The sequence below is a fragment of the Chroicocephalus ridibundus genome, chromosome 4 (assembly GCF_963924245.1).
Source record: "Chroicocephalus ridibundus chromosome 4, bChrRid1.1, whole genome shotgun sequence".
Lineage (NCBI taxonomy): Eukaryota > Metazoa > Chordata > Aves > Charadriiformes > Laridae > Chroicocephalus > Chroicocephalus ridibundus.
This window is the reverse complement of record NC_086287.1, coordinates 31,916,978-31,934,307: the sequence shown is the minus strand read 5'-3', so window position 1 is coordinate 31,934,307 and position 17,330 is coordinate 31,916,978. Positions and strand designations below refer to the sequence as shown.

The 17,330-nt window shown below is 40.2% G+C and overlaps 1 protein-coding gene across 1 annotated transcript in view; it reads right to left on the bottom strand.

Moving 5' to 3' along the window:
- SNX6 (sorting nexin 6) overlaps positions 1-12,200 on the bottom strand; it is a 28,276-nt gene extending 16,076 nt beyond the window's left edge. The window contains exons 1-7 of the mRNA XM_063332554.1: positions 12,135-12,200; positions 11,891-11,941; positions 6,072-6,176; positions 5,105-5,215; positions 3,403-3,524; positions 1,389-1,512; positions 32-127 (exon numbers count right to left, since the gene is read on the bottom strand). Of these exons, the coding sequence (XP_063188624.1) occupies positions 32-127; positions 1,389-1,512; positions 3,403-3,524; positions 5,105-5,215; positions 6,072-6,176; positions 11,891-11,941; positions 12,135-12,140 (615 nt within the window). The 5' untranslated portion in view covers positions 12,141-12,200. The remainder of the gene's footprint in view (positions 1-31; positions 128-1,388; positions 1,513-3,402; positions 3,525-5,104; positions 5,216-6,071; positions 6,177-11,890; positions 11,942-12,134) is intronic.
- Positions 12,201-17,330: the final 5,130 nt, after the last annotated feature.

Below are 17,330 nucleotides of genomic sequence, written 5' to 3'. Positions count from 1 at the left end.
TTTTAAATCTTGAAATGTAAGCAGTAATCACCTTTACTCCTGAAACAATGACACCATCTGCTGATTTAACCATATTTTTAAAGAAGTCTTCAAGTTTCTCTTTCTTATTTTTCCCACGAACGCTCAACTGAAAAACAAGTTCATTTATCAAGTTAGTTCATTTTCTGGAAGCAATAAAAGTTTTAAGAAAAAAATAAACAAATAGAGCTATATACCACAACATGCTACTCCTAAACCAGTTTTCCTGCTCTCTGCTTAGTCTTACACTCTGCATTAATGGGGACAGAGCACCGTGCACCCAGAATGAGAGACTACCTCATTTACTAGACTTAAAATACCACTGCAGGAAGAAAAAAAACAGATAACACCAAATGTACAAGGCGTACATTTCAGTTGCCAATAATAACAGTATTTATCCTGCACAGTATAGCTATTGAGTTAACCTAATATAACCAGGTTTTGCTCTTTTCAGTGTAGAATGGCAGATCTTTGACTTTCAGAAACTACAGAACCATTTCCCAGTCACTGCACTGAGGATAACATTGGTTTCAGCCTCCTCACACTCTTCCTGTCCATCTAAACTTGACCAATTTAGGTAAACTGAGTTCCTGAACTAGTAAGCATTTCTACATCAAGCAACAAGATATTTTGAAGTTAAACATGCACTCAGTTGAGCCAATCTTTGTAATTTTGATTTGTTCAACATTCAATGCTGATTTCTGCAATTTTAAAAAGCAACTAAAAACTGGTTGCAGAATACAAGCAACCACCAACTCCAACACCAAAGAGTTATTATGAATCCATGAAGTCCTCTCCATTAACTCAAAATTTGATAGCAACTCAGTATGTAATATGTGTATAGCCACACAAGTCCAATATCTAGGAAAAAAATTAACCAAGTTTTCACCTACATTATTAACCAAAGGGTTTTACTTATCAGAATATTTTATTAGAAGTCCTCTCTAGTTTTGTTAGCAACAGAATTTAAACCACAGTTCCAAATCCTAAATATTAGCATTCCATCTTTGTTGCATCATCCTTCCCCACAAAATAAAATAAATCATAAAATTCAGTCAAAGAGTGGACAGGTATAACATCACGTGAAGTCACCACCAAAAGCTAATCTATTTAATCCAAAACATATTGGATTCTCATGAATATTTTTAATGCTGAGGCTAGAGCACATAGTGCATTTGGTTCCCCAGGTGGCAAAAAAATGAACTCATACAGACTAAATGAATTTCTAACTTTTACAATACAAATATGTCTGGTATGAAGGAATTGATGCAATTTGCTCCAGGAGGTAAAGCCCTCTTAATCAGTTTTCCATCCTACCATAAAAGTACATCTTGATTTCTCTCGCCAGCAATTCAGTTTCCAATACTCACATCCTGATTATATTCCAAGAATACATGGAAATTTAAATCCTTTCTCAAAATAGGATGCGCTGCCACGCGACACAAAAACACTTCATGCATTGCAACTGTCTTCTTGAATATTGCCAAATATTCACTGAAAACAAGAAACAAGACATACATAAGAATTTCATGTGAAGCAATAAAGTTTGAGATAAGCCTAGTGAGAAGCTTTAAGAGATCCTCAGTAAGGATACAAAATTATAAGCCAATATAGTAGAGGTTATCACTCCAATATTTGATGTATTGATAAATAAATAGTACAATGTTAATACCAGGGGGAAATTTGAAGCCCTACCGTATTATGGAGAGACTTTTAATGAAGACTCAACAAACGCATTCTAATTTTTAAGGCTAGCTAATACCGACTGGTTTGCTGAAAGTGTAACCTCATTTAATTGTCGTTTCCCCAGCTCCCCCAAAATCAAGAAATTGAGATACAGACTACAGTCACTAGGCACTATGTAGCTGATGTGCAAATTCCTTCCTCCCCATCTCCATCCCCTTGCCTATTTGCACCCTCCTTACTTATTTAAATGTTCATGTAGTTTTGTTAGCTCTTTAGATAGCAGTCTTTTATTCCATGTTAAAGGACCTAGCCTTTTTGGGCTGTCTTGCTTCATAGAGGTTCTAAAAGTGAAATTAAGTGCTGCGTTTGGTAGGTACAACAAAAAAAAAAGAAAAAAAAAATCACATTTAACCATGACAATCACATAGCTGCCCGGTTCATCCAACTCAACTTTAAAGCAATTACTCATTTGTGATTTAATTAAGAAGAAGGCATTCTTATCAATACAAGTTTGCTAGAATTCATTTTGCTTTGCAAATTCAATGAATAAGGGGTAACTTGTCTAGAAATGAGGAAGGATCTCTTTTCCCCATTCTGAGGTCAAACAGTGAAATGATAATCAACACTTTTGCTTCCACTGTGTGCAAGGAGGTTAAGATTTACATACCAGCAAACCAGCAGGGCCAGTGTTGGGAGATGTTTGATCTCAGTGAGAGTAGTAGTCATTCAGTGAAGACAAAAAAGGAGGATGCAGAGGATGGAGGTGGCAGTAGAAGAAACCCAAAGTTTTCTGTGTTATCCAACCCCTAACCAGACCACAAGAGAATCATGATCAGGGCCGCTGGAAAACCACAGATTCTTTAAAGTCTATAGTGTTTTGCTAAATTTCCAGTTTTCTGCATATGAAGTGTATATCTACTCTGCTATAAATTACATTGTACATAACACTAATACAGAGCTTTTTAAGACATTTGCTCACAGCAGCTGGAGTTCAGAGGGAAAACAGCAGTTCTAAGAGTTCTATGTACTTTTCTTGCCAATTCAGAGCTCTTGATAGAAGCAGTCTAGAAGCAGCGTAAATATACACTTGAAAACTGAAACCAATGACAGAAAAAAGATCAAAGAAGTGAATGCATGATAAGGAAAGTGGATGAAGCAAGGAGAAACTTCACTGCGTAACTCAATATGGACCAAAAGCCTTAAAGCAGATATTTCAATACACATTAAATTCACAGGAAGGGAAAATACTATTTTCAGGAAGTATATTCTCCTTGTCCAAAATAAGGGAGTGTCAAAAGAAAGTATTTTCTAGGAATCTCCACATTTCTTGGGGAACAGAAGGTTGGCATCTATGTTTACCGTACCAACCACATGCAAAAATCCCTAGTTCAATCACTACATGTATAAACTCATCCCTTTGCAGGTGTTCTGTGTTTTTTCCTTATAAAAGAATGCTCAAGAACAAGCTGATTTTTTTCCCTGTTTCAGAATATCTTCCATGAAATTATTTCTACAATTTTCCTAATGGCTCTGATCATGATCACTAAGATAACCCTCGTTATGTAGCAATTGGATTTTCAAGCCTGTATCTCACAAAGAACCATTAAAGTAAACAGGAACATGGGACAGCAAACAGCATTAAAAGATAAAAAAAGAGAAAAAAAAAAGAAAAAAAAAGTAGTAATCAAGTCTACATACGCCTCCAGTTCTTGTTTCATCTTGGTGAATTCTTCTTTAGTCATTGATCCTTCCCCTTCTCCAAGTTTCTGCAATTTCTCCCTTGAGGCATCAAAGTCAGGCCTGGGTGGTGCTGGTGGAATCTGGAATTGAATCAATTTTTTTTTAAATTGCACATCTTCTCAGTCAAACAACATCCATTCAGTACAGGAACTGTAAATTGCCAGCAGCTTTTTAATATATGGCTCTCTCTTTCATCATTCATTACAGTTTTTATGGATAAATTCTCTCATTCATGAGTTAGACATGCTGCATTACTATACCAATTTTGGCCAAGTGTCCTGGAAGATTACTAAAGAATTAACTAATGGCTTCAGTATTTTAATTGCAACAGAAACCAAATAATACCTAGCTTTCACACTACAATGAATTAAACCTTGAAATCATTATTTTATAATTAGTTTTGGTTTAGCTTATTTGGTCAGGATCGTTTCTTGCTTAAAGAAAAAAAGAATTCCACAGTTGTTTTCACACCATCCATTTATAACTCCCCAAAACTTTAAAACAAAAAAAGTCCATTCCATATTGTTTGCAGCCATTAGTTGTTTCTCACAGCACTGTTGACACTAAAGATACATCTGTTGAAATAACAAAGCACACAGTAAACAAGTCTCTAGGTTAATCCTGTAATATAGCATTTTAAACTTGAAAGAGAAAACACCATAGTCAAACTAATTCTGAATTGCTATCAGTAAAGGGACACAGAACAAAGCTAAACTATGCTTAAATTTTAGTTCACCGATATTTGCCCATTACATTAATGCATTACAAAAAAGAAAAATCCAGCATCTACGCAGTCAACTGTCTGAAACTAGCTATTACCACACTGAAGGTCTAGTCACTTCAAATAGCTTTTCTGACTGAAAAAAAAATAGCTTAAGAATGGTATGACACATCACAGATTATATTCACGATTATGTGCTCACTATTAGAAATAGACCTTTACCTTCTGAATCAGTAGACAGCTCCCCAAACACAAAATGAATACCTAACTTTCACACCAAGATGACAAATATTCCTATTTTTAATTAAAGTAGGAACAGCAACACCCATTTTTAATAGGCAATATCATAATGTGACTGTTTTGGGACCTCTGTTCCCTGGAAGCCTGAAACAAACTTCAAAACGTAAGTTAAGTTGCATATTAAGGTTCTCTGTAGTTCTAGATGGTATTTGTGCTGGTTATTTCCCCTCCAACTGATTTATGGTAAAATTATTCTGATCTTCATGATGAAAACTGGAACAGTCTAATTACTAGAGCTCAGTTACTGCACTCTGCCATTCCAGCTAAAACAAAAGCAACATGGAAATTGTAACTAAGTTAAACATTAGCTTGCAAAAACAATACCAGCGAGTTATATAGTTAACCTATTTCCCACACTTTTAACGCGGTAGACTAAAAATACACTTGGGTACAGACTGAACTACTCAGTCTTTAGGAGTGAAAGGTAAGAAAGTATGACAACTACAGTAACTTTCCTCCAAGGTCACTTCAACCACTAATTTCGTGTAATTGCATAAAGTGAAGTATTAGAGCATCTGATCTGATTTTAGAAGGAATGAACATCTGCTGTTTCCATTGCACTTAAAAGCAGCCACAAGTGCTTTTTGGTACAGTCCACAGAAAACAGTGCACGTAAACCAAGACAACTGCAATACTTACGATATAGCCAGCATAGTCCTCATTCTCAACAAAAGAATCATGAAGCCAAATAAACTCTTCATGTTGCCGGACAACAGAAAACTCATTTTGTTTGAAATTTGGTAAGGAACTCTAGAAGGGGAAAAAGAGGAAGGATTATTAAAAAAAACCAAACAACTAAACAAAAAACCCCCAAACAAACCCACACACCAAAAAAAAAAACCCCTAAAACCCACAACGTTTACTATATGAAAAACACCTTGAAGGAACAATAAAAATATCCCTGTAAAAATAATCCAATCATCCAAGTAAGGATTTGACCAAAAAAGTTGGTACTGCAATAATTACCCCTGTCTTAATTAGTGCAGCAATCAATTGCAATGGGTTGCCCAAAGAGGTTGTAGTGTCTCTACCCTTGGAGATATTCAAAACCCAAACAGACAAGCCCTGAGAAACGTGCTCTGGTTCACCCTGATTTAATGGTGGGAGTGAGGGAGGAGAAGGGACTAAATGATCTCCAGAAATTTTATTCAACCTCAACCATTCTGTGATTCTGCAATCAATAAACATTCAAATCTAAAAAAAGAAGAAAAGCCATAAACAAGCAATAACCAAAAATGATTCTTGAATGTAATTCCATTATGAAATACATTTTTAGAATCTGAAACCATAGCTAACGTAATAAAAAACTATACTGAAGAATATTTAGGTACTTGTAAATAGGCCAAATGATAAGCATGGGAATGGCATGACAACACATCAGTACAAAAAACGGAACATGGATTTTTTTCTAAGCCGTTTTTTAACCTCTTAACTTTTTAGCCGTCTTTTTCTTAAGCACTGCAGATACACAGTCTCTTAAACTTGAGATAACGCTACTTTCTCATTTCCTTTGGATTGTGTTACACGCGCTTCAATAAACAGTTTAAGCAAACTTTCTTTTCTATACAATTACGAACATATTCAGTGTACAAACCCAGGCTTTTACCTTTGTATGGACAGTGAATTTCACTTTGTCCCTCTCACTGAGAGCATCTGAGATATCCACTTGCAGAGCAGCATCAGTCTGGAGATCTACATTTATTGCTCTAAGCTAAACAAAGAAAAATCTATTTAGCTTAAAATAATAATAAAAAAAGTTAATTATATTTCCCTTATTCTTTCCTTGAGAAGAACCCTGATCCTGCAATGCTGAACAACCTTAAAAGACAGAAGATAGACTACAAAAAGCCTTAACACTAAAAGATTTTTTCCAGTGGAAAAAGAAATTTCAGTAGTATTCCTCATGGCACACGTGACCATACAAATAATTTCCTTTACCATACTCCTTGTTAGTGCACTATTATCATTTCTGTATATTGTTAACTTGCTAGTAATCGAGAAGACAAAGTACATTTACAGACAGCAAGTTCAGTAGGTTTTTCTCTTCATTTTTCTCTTCATTCCCCCTGCTCACCTGAATTGACAACCTGCTGTAAGTAAACGTACTTGTAAAGGTAGTTATAGAGGTACTAACAGTTGGAAAGTTACTTTTAAGGAGAAAAGTAATCCTCTATTTCAAAGGAGCAAGAGCTATTAAAGATCTGGTTTACTCACATTGTCTTACACTATTCTTTTGTTTAATACTTCCCATGATATATTGAGAAAACTTAAAAAAATACCCTGAACTTCAAAAAGCTAAGTCTCCTTGGAAATATTTTTCTGAAAAGACAGAAAAAGAAAAAAACCAAAACAAACAGAAAACAAAACATCCCAAACTACAGATTTCATCTTTTAAAAATCAGCACGAGAAATGGCAAAAGAATATGCATATTTTTTTTCCACAAGGCATGAAACTTGAACTCTCTCACAAAATAATTCTGAAGTCACATCAAAAATAAAATGAGAGAATGATCAAATATAAAAAAAAAAATTGTAAGATTATCTGAGCACTGCAACGTTTGGCAGTAACTGGACCAAAGGCTTCAACAGTATACTTAGTGAAACTAGAACATCACCGAGACCACAAACTGGAAATTCAAGTCCCCTCACGCTTGCACCCTTTTTGTTCTACAGCAATTTGTCCCACGACAATCTCATCATCATGATCAACAGACATTCAGAATATTTTCACGAGTACTAAGGCTAACTCTGAAAACTTCTGCAATCACATTGTCAAAAAATATTTCAATGTCATGCTCATGAGGCTTACTTATTACTGAGATGCTGTTTTCTTTGAAGCTGCATTTTTTCTAGAAATATCACATTCTATAGTATATAAATGCTTTGCCATACAAAGATACAGATTTTTTTTTTTCCTGCAGAATTTTTCATGACTACATTTTGAAGTCCCTACTCAAGCAGAAAAAATGCTTTAAGTACCAGCAACACACAGTACAAAGGTTACACATGAGCTGATTTTGAAGGGAACACTGCAAGGCACTGGAACAGCACTAGGAGAGAAGCATCAACTGCCACATCTTGTTTTCCACCAGTTATCTTAATCCTTATCTTAAGAATCACAGCGGTCAGCTCCCATTCTGGTTTTCTTGTTAACCTCAATGCATAGACAACTCTGCTGCTTACACAGCAGCAACCAGGCTAATGTAACTTAGAATTAGTGTATTAAAGTAAACCAAAAATCACACCATCTAGCATATTCTGCTAGGCTAGCAAAATATAACAGTTCAATAGCTATTACACAACTGGTAATAGCTTTTCCTTACAGCAAAGTTGGAAATCATTAAAACCACTGCACAGTAACATATTCACACACGTGACTCAGGCATAGCTTTTTGTTTTGTTTTCCCAAGGTTTAGGGGGTCACTGCCTCACAAAGGCACGTTACCATGCAAGGATCCATTGCAGAGCACTTCTCAGAGGCAGAATCTCCTAGCTCCTACTGAGTTTCTAATGTGCTTAACATCTAATTTAGGAAACAAAAATATAATCTGACATACCAATGTCTGCCTTAAGTCATGACACCACATTTTTCAGCTCGTAAAAAAGTTCTTAGTGGTTACGATGTCTCAGGTACTGTTTGTTTTTCTCTGGTCCCCCAGAACACATTAACAGAGTACTCGCAGCAAATAACATGGATTTTCCAAATAGTAGTTTTGTAGTCTTCCGCAGGTCACACAAATTTCTATTAAAATACTTTTTTTTCCTCCCTCCCTTTTTTTTTTTTTTTAAAAAAAAGTGGTACAGCACAAAATTCTAGGACTCGGTATAACAGCTGTTCAAGTTTGTCACTAGTGTATATGCAGTCTCTAGTGCAGCATGCCCTGGCCATACGCGCTATTCACAGCTTTAGAAACAAAATGCTTATCTGTACTGAGAAAATTAAGAACTACCTAAACATGACAACTTCACTCATGACGTACAACTAACTGTAAAGGACTATTTGTTTGATTTATACTGAATTAAGTTTGTAACAGTTTTGAAGAGTTTAATCATATGTTAAATTATGCTGTGTAACCTGACTGCCAACAGGGAACATTTTAATCTGCAATGGTAATGAAGCATTTATGAAAGGTGTCAAAGACAATCAGAAAGTTGAAGGACTTTAAATGTATTCATGTGACACAGTGGTTCACGTTGCATTCCTGGGAATTAAATTCACAAACAATATCATCACACAACTTAAGCAATCTCTTCATCACTACTTCCAAAACAAAATCACCACCAATGGATGGTTTTCTAGTCATGAAAGGAGTAGAAAATTAAAAAATAAAATGCTACAAAACCTGATATGGATAAAAAAAAAATCTTATTTGTATGAAAACAGAAATGAAAGTACCTCAAATTCTGGAAAAAATGGAGGTGGGATACAGTTCCTTCGTATCTTACCCCCCTTCCCTGCAATCTAATACATACAACATAGCACAATAATTTTACGCTTAGATACATGCTCTACACCAATGCTGAACAACTTGTGAAACAAAAGCTAACTTAATTTAGCTGCTTTACAGTTTCCTATGTTCTACCAAGAAAGCCCCTGTTTTATTCAAAGGGTCTAGAAAATACCAGAAGCCAAAACCAGGGCTAAGCAACCTTACAGTACTAAATGAGAACACAATGCAAGAAGAGGATTTAGCACCTAAGCCCTTGCTTAAGGATCAATTATACTTCAAATGATAATGGGAGGAACCTGGTAGAGACAAGGGAAACAACCAAACCTTACATTCCTAGGTAGTGCCATCCCTTATCAACAATGATTTCTATACTGTAAGCTCTTTCAAAAATGTTAAAGAAAAGGGACCCTTTCTTCAGCGGTTCTTTACAGGCAGATAAATACGAAAAGCAAGGGAAACAAACAATACTTTTACAACAAAAGACTACTAAGTATCATCAGGGTATTAAGTTTCAAGCAGACCTGTTCTAAGGTATAGCTCATTTCCCCTAAACGAGTAGACAAGAGCATTAGCCAAGTCGGCTAAAGTTTATACAGATATAAAACACACAAGACAGTACTAGTATACCACCTTTCAAAGCACGTATTGTTTATGTTAGAGAGATCACAAGAAAGCCCAACAGGAACTGAGTTACTCCAAGCGAACTCAATAGTATCTTCCTAAGTGAGATTTAGAAAAGCAATTCCCGCAAGTTCATTTTACGCAGACCGCTTATAATAAGTTCCTTCTACAGACCACCCACTGCTACTTCCTCAAAGATGATTCTCAGTGCTCTGTTTTACAATTCTCCGGAAAAGGCTCCATATGGTATAACACAATTGCTTGAGAATTACTGTTTTATGTGGCGTCAGCATAATTTCCAGCCTTCTTTTAATGCCATCACCCCCACGTTAAACTTAACACAACTATAGCTGGCCAACAAGAGTTAAAAGTACAGATGTCATAGCAATATCTGAATTCTAGAGAGGAAAGATTTTCGAAACTAAAAGCTCAATTACTCTAACCAGAAGTTGTCATTCGTGCTTTCCAGTAAAGGCTTGACCTACTCGTTTTTTCATTGCAAACAGAGGAAGGCGACAAATCAGAACCAGGGAAACATTTTATGAAAAGATGTTTATTTTTACTACTGCTACAAAGACAAAAAAGTTATGGTTTTGAAGATTAAAGCACAGCAAATCCATTCATGAATAGACTGCCAGTATTGCTTTTGATTAGATTTTCTGTATCACAATCAAAATCATGCAGATAACAACCTGTGTTTTAACCTCAGGGATTTACATAGCAGTGAAAAAATTAAAATCCCAGAGTGACTGAAAATAAGAAACCTAAAAAAATTAGGGAAAGGAGAAGGACACTGTTCTGGTTTAATTCCTCAGTTCTGGATGAAGATGGGGGAGGGATAGGAAGGGAAGAAGGAAAAAAAAAAAAGACTGCACTTGGCCAACTGAGATGATGTAAGTTGTCCAACAGCACAAACAAGACTGCTAAGGGATTTCTTAAGGCTTTCAAATTACCTTATGAACTCTGACTACCTGTAGCCTTAGAGAGAAAACTAATAACCAAACAAATAAGTTTCACGCAGGATCAGATCTGCATTGTTATATTCTACCTGCACTTTCAGATAAAGGCAACTTAACTGCGCACTTCAATGTCTGTTCCTAAATACCCGGGGCAACCTATGTGAAATATAACTCCATAATCAACAACTGCTTCAGTCCTTGTTCTGAAGACGCTCAAAGGACAACAATTTCCACCTTCTCTCTTTTTTATCCAGTATTATTACTAAAGTAGCTGTATCATTAAAGGCAAAAGCTCTAAAATGTATTAGGCCAGAATTGGCACAATACAATACTAGAATTCCATTTTTAATTTCTGGGCATAAGCTGGAACACAAAATGCAATCAATTCCTACCACATGCATACAGTCAAAAATCACTTATTACTTAACATTATATTTGAGAATGGCATGCATGACAAAAGGGTATACTAACACAGTGTTTTTCAGATTTTGTATTTTTACTAATATACTGGGTGTAGCCACTTTAGTAGCCAGCAACAGCCAAGGCAACCTAAGCAACCCAGAAGCTGATTTCCTACCTTCCTCAGTCAGTCGTTCTCAAGATACTAACCGGTAGGGATAATCAGTCTGAATGAGTTATACTAGATTAGCTGATTTGTTGCTCAAGTGAGGCAGGCAAGTTAAAGAAAGATGGATGCAGCAGTCAGAAGAAAAGCGAAGGCCAGAAACAGCAGGGAAGAGAAAAAGGTTTTCTCAGTAAGAAACATAATCATGGCATCCTGTCCCAACAACAGAACTTCTGTTCAATACAGAGTTTATTATGCAGCATGCGCCTGCAATGTCAACGTCCCATTGTCATCTCTGGGAGAACCTCTGGGGCCTGAAAAGAGGAGAGAGGGCAGGACTGTTCCACCCAGGGCCTGGCTCAGGATTGAAGATGGAACCTGGTGCTGCTCTCCACAAGGCTGGTCAACCTGGCCAGGAGCACAGAACAGCCGGGGTGACTGCGGGGGGACGGGGGGCACGTACCAGAGCAGGGAAGGACACCGAGAGAGAGAGAAAAGAGGAATCTCTGGCAGCATCCACAGCCCCCTCTCAAGCTGTTCCAGCAAAAGCATTGAAGAACTGCCCTTCCAAAACTTGGGGGACAGAAGAATGAAAAATTCAAGGCAAACCACGGGGGCACACAGAGACTGGTTTCAGAGGGAGGCAGTGCTATTTCCACACCAGCAGACCCCAGCACACCGGACCCTCACCGTCCCCCGCGTCCCCCCCGCCACCCACAGCGGGCCCAGCCCGGGGAGGCCCCCGGTGGGGGAGGCCCCCGGGGGAGGGGGCCAGCCCTGCCCTCCCCCCCAGGCGCCGGGGTCCCTAACCCCTCCCCGCGGCACTTACACCTCGGTCCTCCTCCGAGAGGAAATCTGGGCCGTCGTCCGAGCCTTCCTGCTGGGGGAGAAGAGGAGGAGGAGGCGGAGCGGGCCGGGGGTGGGGGGACGCGGCGGGGCACGGCCGGCAGCCGGGGCGGGTGGCGGCGGTGGGTGGTGGTGAGGGGAGACAAAGCGCACAGGTTAGCGACCCGGCCGCACAACGCCCGCCCGGCCCGGCCCCGCCCCAGCCCCGCGGCCGCCCCGAGACCCACCATCATGGCTGCTCCCAGCGCTGCGCGCCCGCCGGCCCGCCCGCAGCCCAGCCGGACAGGCGGGGCTGCGCGCGCGGGGGGCGGGGCGGGGAGGGGCGCGCGGGGCGGGGGCGGCGGCGCCTCTCTCGCGAGGGAGCGGCGGGCGCCGGCCGCGCGCGCCTCGGCCGCCCCCGCGCATTGGGCTGCCGCTGAGGGGAGGGCGCGAGGCCCGTGAGGGCGGGTGGGAGCGGCGGCGGGGCCTCGCCGCGGGTGCGGGATGGGGAGAGGAGGGGAGCCGCCCCCCGCCGGCCGGGGAGCCTGCGGCCGTGGCAGCCGCCTCGTTTTTCGCCTTTGGTCGGTGGGCGTGGGCTGGGCCGTGCTGCCGCAGGGCCTAGCGATGGGTCCGGCGAGCGGGGGGGACCCCGGTGGTCAAAGTGGCAGCCCCGCGTCGGTGGTCAATGTCTGCCGTGCGCGGTTTGCAGAAGCGAGAGCGGCTTTGTTCCTGGCGCATGAAACGGGAAATTCATGGCGTGCTCAGAGCAAGTGTGCAAAACCTCTGTGCAAACCCCTCTGCATGACAGGGCGGAAACGGTACTGCCATCCCTGACCTTAATTCATGACCAGCCGCCTCGGTGCTGGCCTGCCCTTCTTCCCATCATGTCTGTGAGAGGTGGGCTTCACAGCACCAGCTCTACGCCACATGCGTTTTTAGAAGCGTGTGTGCGAAACAGGCCATGCAATTATACAGTGCAAGAAATCAAGTGGTTCATAACGCGCCTTTGATTTATGGGCAGTTACGTGACTAAGATTGGTGACTGCCTTTGATTCAGACTAAGAAATGGAGCCGTTAAATGCCTCTTTGTGTAATGACGGTGGGAGACATGAGCATCCGCAGACTAAACTGAATATAAGCGTGAAGGGTGGGGAGTCCATGCCTGAGACTGCATTTTTCTGTGAATCAGAGCTGGAACAGCCAAGAAAGAACCTCAGGGTGGGGTTTTATGATCAGCACAAGCTGATGTAAGCGTGTGCCACTGCTGGGAGATGGTGGCAGGTGTGGACACTAGCACTCCCATGGGCGACAGTCAGACAGATGAGGGCATTGATCCATCTGCAAATTAATCCTGCAAAAAATGATTATTTTCCATCAGAGTCAGTTCCATAATCCAGCCCAGCTCATGGTTACAAGCAGTAGTGGGACAGGACCACTGCTTGCCACAGTAGCACCGTGGATTTAGACAGAACTGAGCTGACCAGGAAACTACACCTTGAGAAATGGTACTTGTGCAGCCTCAAGATAAGCGAAGAGAAAGCTTTCCGAGCCCTGTACTGCTTAAAAGTGTGCTTGGGAATTCAGAAATGGAAATTGTCTCTTGAAAATTGTTCTTAGTACGGCCTCTTCTGCAGAAAGAGGCCTTTGAATATACATTTTGTAAATAATTTAAAAAGCTGTTCTTTAAACAATTTTCATGTATGCAGTCTGTTTCTGTCTTGATACAGACATGTGCAACATCGTCCAAAGTACTGACTTAACTACTCAGGTCAAGAGAAGTAAAAATATTGTACAAGATACCGAGAAAGAGTATGTGACCTCCGTTTAAACACCAGACTTACCGTGCTGGAAGGCTAAAGACAAAGTTACACAGAAAACTGGTTTTGGGGGGTTCACCTGCATGTGTTTGCATCCTATTCTGTGCACAGTCTGGGCTCAGTACCCTGCCTCTCCTCCTAGCAAACATCTGTGTTTCTGCAAAAAGTAAAGTCAGTGACAGAATTACCTTTTTTTTTTTTTTAATGTTTAGTGTTTATTGTTAATACGTTTTTGTAGGACCAAAGAACCCAAGTCAAAGGGATGAGGCTTCACAAGTAATAAAGAGACAATTCCCTTTTCCAGGGGACAGCTAATTAGTCCAGCTGACTGGCATGAATCCAGCAGAATGACCATCTCAGGTGCACCTACAAAATTAAGGTTATATGGCTTTCTGGTGTGGCTCTGGGGGCAGTTCAGTCATGTTTTGGATGGCACAGAGGCTCACGAGGGACATACTCCAAAACAACAGCAGTACTGTGGCTCTAAAGGTGCTCTGTACCAAATGATACAAAAACTGCTAAGCAGCGATACTATCCGTGATACTAATCTTTCGTCCTGCCCTGATCGACTCATCCCAGCTCCATGTCTTGCCCTACTTTTGTCCCCATGCTCCTCCCCACTGGCAAAGCAAGGCCGGCTGCACGATGCTTCTGCTTCAGCGGCTGAGAGACAGATCATATTTGCTGTGGGGACATCCTAGCTAGTAGGTGGGAGAAAAGCACTGTCTCTTCTCAGCACTCTTCTGTCAAGACTCAGTTTGATAAGCCTGCTCGGAAGCTGCAGGATCACATTCACTCTCCTTTGAGCTCACCCCACCTAAGGAGTTTCCATCTTGGCTGTTTGCACACTCTCCTCTGCGTCTACACAACGATAATAAACCAGGTCAATGAACTAAATATAACCCAGCAAGAATGAAATTGCAGGTTGTAACAGAGGCAATCTGACAGCCCTTTGGTAACATTGCATTCCTCCCCTCCTTCTCCACACAGCTGGCTGTCTACTTTACACCAGCTCTGGTCTCCAGTGGGCCCTGACTCCAGTCAACCTGTCTCACCAGCAGAGAAATTACACGGGATAAAGGAAGGGAAAACTGTTTTGACGGGTGAGTTGCGTTGACAGATAAGCTGCATAGATGGCCCAGGGGAGGATGCAGGAGTTTGAAGCCAGAAGAAAGGAAAGTCTTGGGGCTCTCAAATTACATCTTGAGAAATTATTCCCTTTACCAACAATATCTCACTTTTGCTCCAGGACACACTCTGACTCACTCAGCTACTTATTTTTTGTCTCATTTTTTGTCTCATTTTTCCTCCCTATTTTCCTCATTTTTTCTTGTCTCTCTGTGCGCAATTTTGTCTCATATTTAGCTGCTAAACTCTTGAGGCAAGCTTCATCACTATTGTGAGATTACAGAGCAAGAAGTAGAAAGAGAGACCGATTCTGCACCAATTAGGGGAAAACTGCTGCACTCTTGCAACACACAGCCCTTCACATTTTTTTTTAAAAACATTCCCCTGCAAAGACTCGTCAGTAGATGGTGCTATATACACATCTTTAGGAATGCTTTTTGGCCGAGGTTTACCCAACCAATAACGTTTCCTTTGTGTTTGAGTGTGATACCCCCGGAAACCTAGAAGCCACACAATTTAAGAAATATTTGGCTTTTAGCAGGGAATCACTGCAGAGATCTAAAGGCTTTCCACTCCTTGACATCATGTCGTAGAGTACTAATCGTGGAGCAATTCGATGAATGCAAGGGTTTCATGCGTGCAGGTGCTGTAGTTCTGCTATTTCATTAGCTGTTATGTATTTAAAAAAAGTATGAGGAACTATTCTTCATGCGCTTTTCTCTTTTGAGAAGTCCCTGGACTTCCCTCTCCAAACCTAATTACTCTCAGTTTCCTTGAAACAACGTCATGTGTCCTTCACGTGGAGTTGAAATGCAACATCTTGCAGACAAACGGTGGTCATCAGGACCAGCTTTCCTGGGTCTCAGTGCCAGATTGATTCCTGCTGTCGTTTCATCTTTGAAATGAAAGTATTTTGTTCCCTTACGTACTTCATTTAAATTTTCTCTGCTGCTGCTAACTGAAACTGTATTAAGGAACCATATCATTAAAGCTGTATTGCAAGACTTTTTTGTGGTAGAGCAGAAAATTACATTTTAAAAAGATGAATCAATATTTACCTTTTATTTCTGTGGAAAACTAGAGCTTTTAAGTGTAGTGCTTTCAGAAGATTAAGGCTGAAGGAGAAAAAGACTTCAAAATCTTATTATAAAACCAGTCTAAAAAGCTCAGTTTAGCAATAGAGGCTTTTTACCTGTTAGGGAGATAGATCACTTTACAGCAAAAAATGGCTATGAAACTGATCATATTCCTTTAGAAACATAAAGAGAATATGAGCTGTAGGTTTAAAAGAACAGAGAGGGGGAAAAAAGTATAAAGTTCTAGAGAAGAAAGCAAAATCTAGCTTAGTACAGTATGTGCCTAGCGACTTCTAGCCACTCTGAAGAACAATAATTTCCATCAGAAAAAAAATAAATCGGTTTCTCAGTGTGGAATAGACTTCTGTGAATTCCAAAGCATAATGGGGCCATATGCAAATAATAAGGATGTGTGGGTTTCTATTCAGACTGCAGGGACCCTGAAAAGGCTCGCTCTGCAGTTTTAAAAATCCTGGCCTCCTTGTGCCAGATGCTGACTATACGTATGTATATACATTGTAATGCAATTCAGCACGCTTCTTCCCTAGGAAAGAATCAGATTCTTTTTTTTTCTTTTTGCCTTTTTAAAATTCATTTATGTGGCATTATAGACACATTCTGTCTTTGTCTGCCATGAATGACTTAATGCATGTATACAGCTACACCGATGCAGAAAGCTGAACTATCTAAAGGCTTATTTTTCAGCAATACCATGAATTAAGGCCAAGAAGCTGTAAGGTGAAGACTATATTACCCAGTAAACAGAGGTAAAAATCACTTATTCTGAGCTCTGAACCTTTTGAAGGTTTTTGTCTTCTTTGGATTGCATAGTTATTAACCTAATCATCATATTTCTGTAACAGATTGTAGACAATCATTGCTCAACACAAATACTTTATTGCACATGGGTGCACAAGGAGACTGCATCTTCTGTAGCTCCTATAGGATTGTCTAGGAAAGAGCCTATAAAGAAGCTGTCTCCTTCCCTGGAACACAGGGATGCATAGAAATGTTTATAAATAAAATCACAGACTGATCAGCCTTTCATCTGCCTACTCTGTATTTAAAGCCATTGAACTCATCTCTTTTCCTAAACTCCAGTCCCTTGTCCTTTATAAACCGTGTGAAATATGGAGCACTTCAGAGAATATTCCGAGAGAATCCTTTTTTATCACTCTTCCCAATCCTTAATATGTCTTTCTTTAAGAGAAAGCCAGAATTTCTGGCATCAACTTTGCTCCAATCTAAAGGTTTTACTCGCACCAAGTACTAGCACAAAATTCTTTAAATTATTGTAAGAGAATTTATTATTATAACAGAAACAGAAAAACCTTTTTTGTTGACATCACAGCTGAAACCAGGGAGATACTTTTCCCACATTGCTTCTCAGGTTTTTAATTTTAGAGCTGCCTGGTTTAAGCCC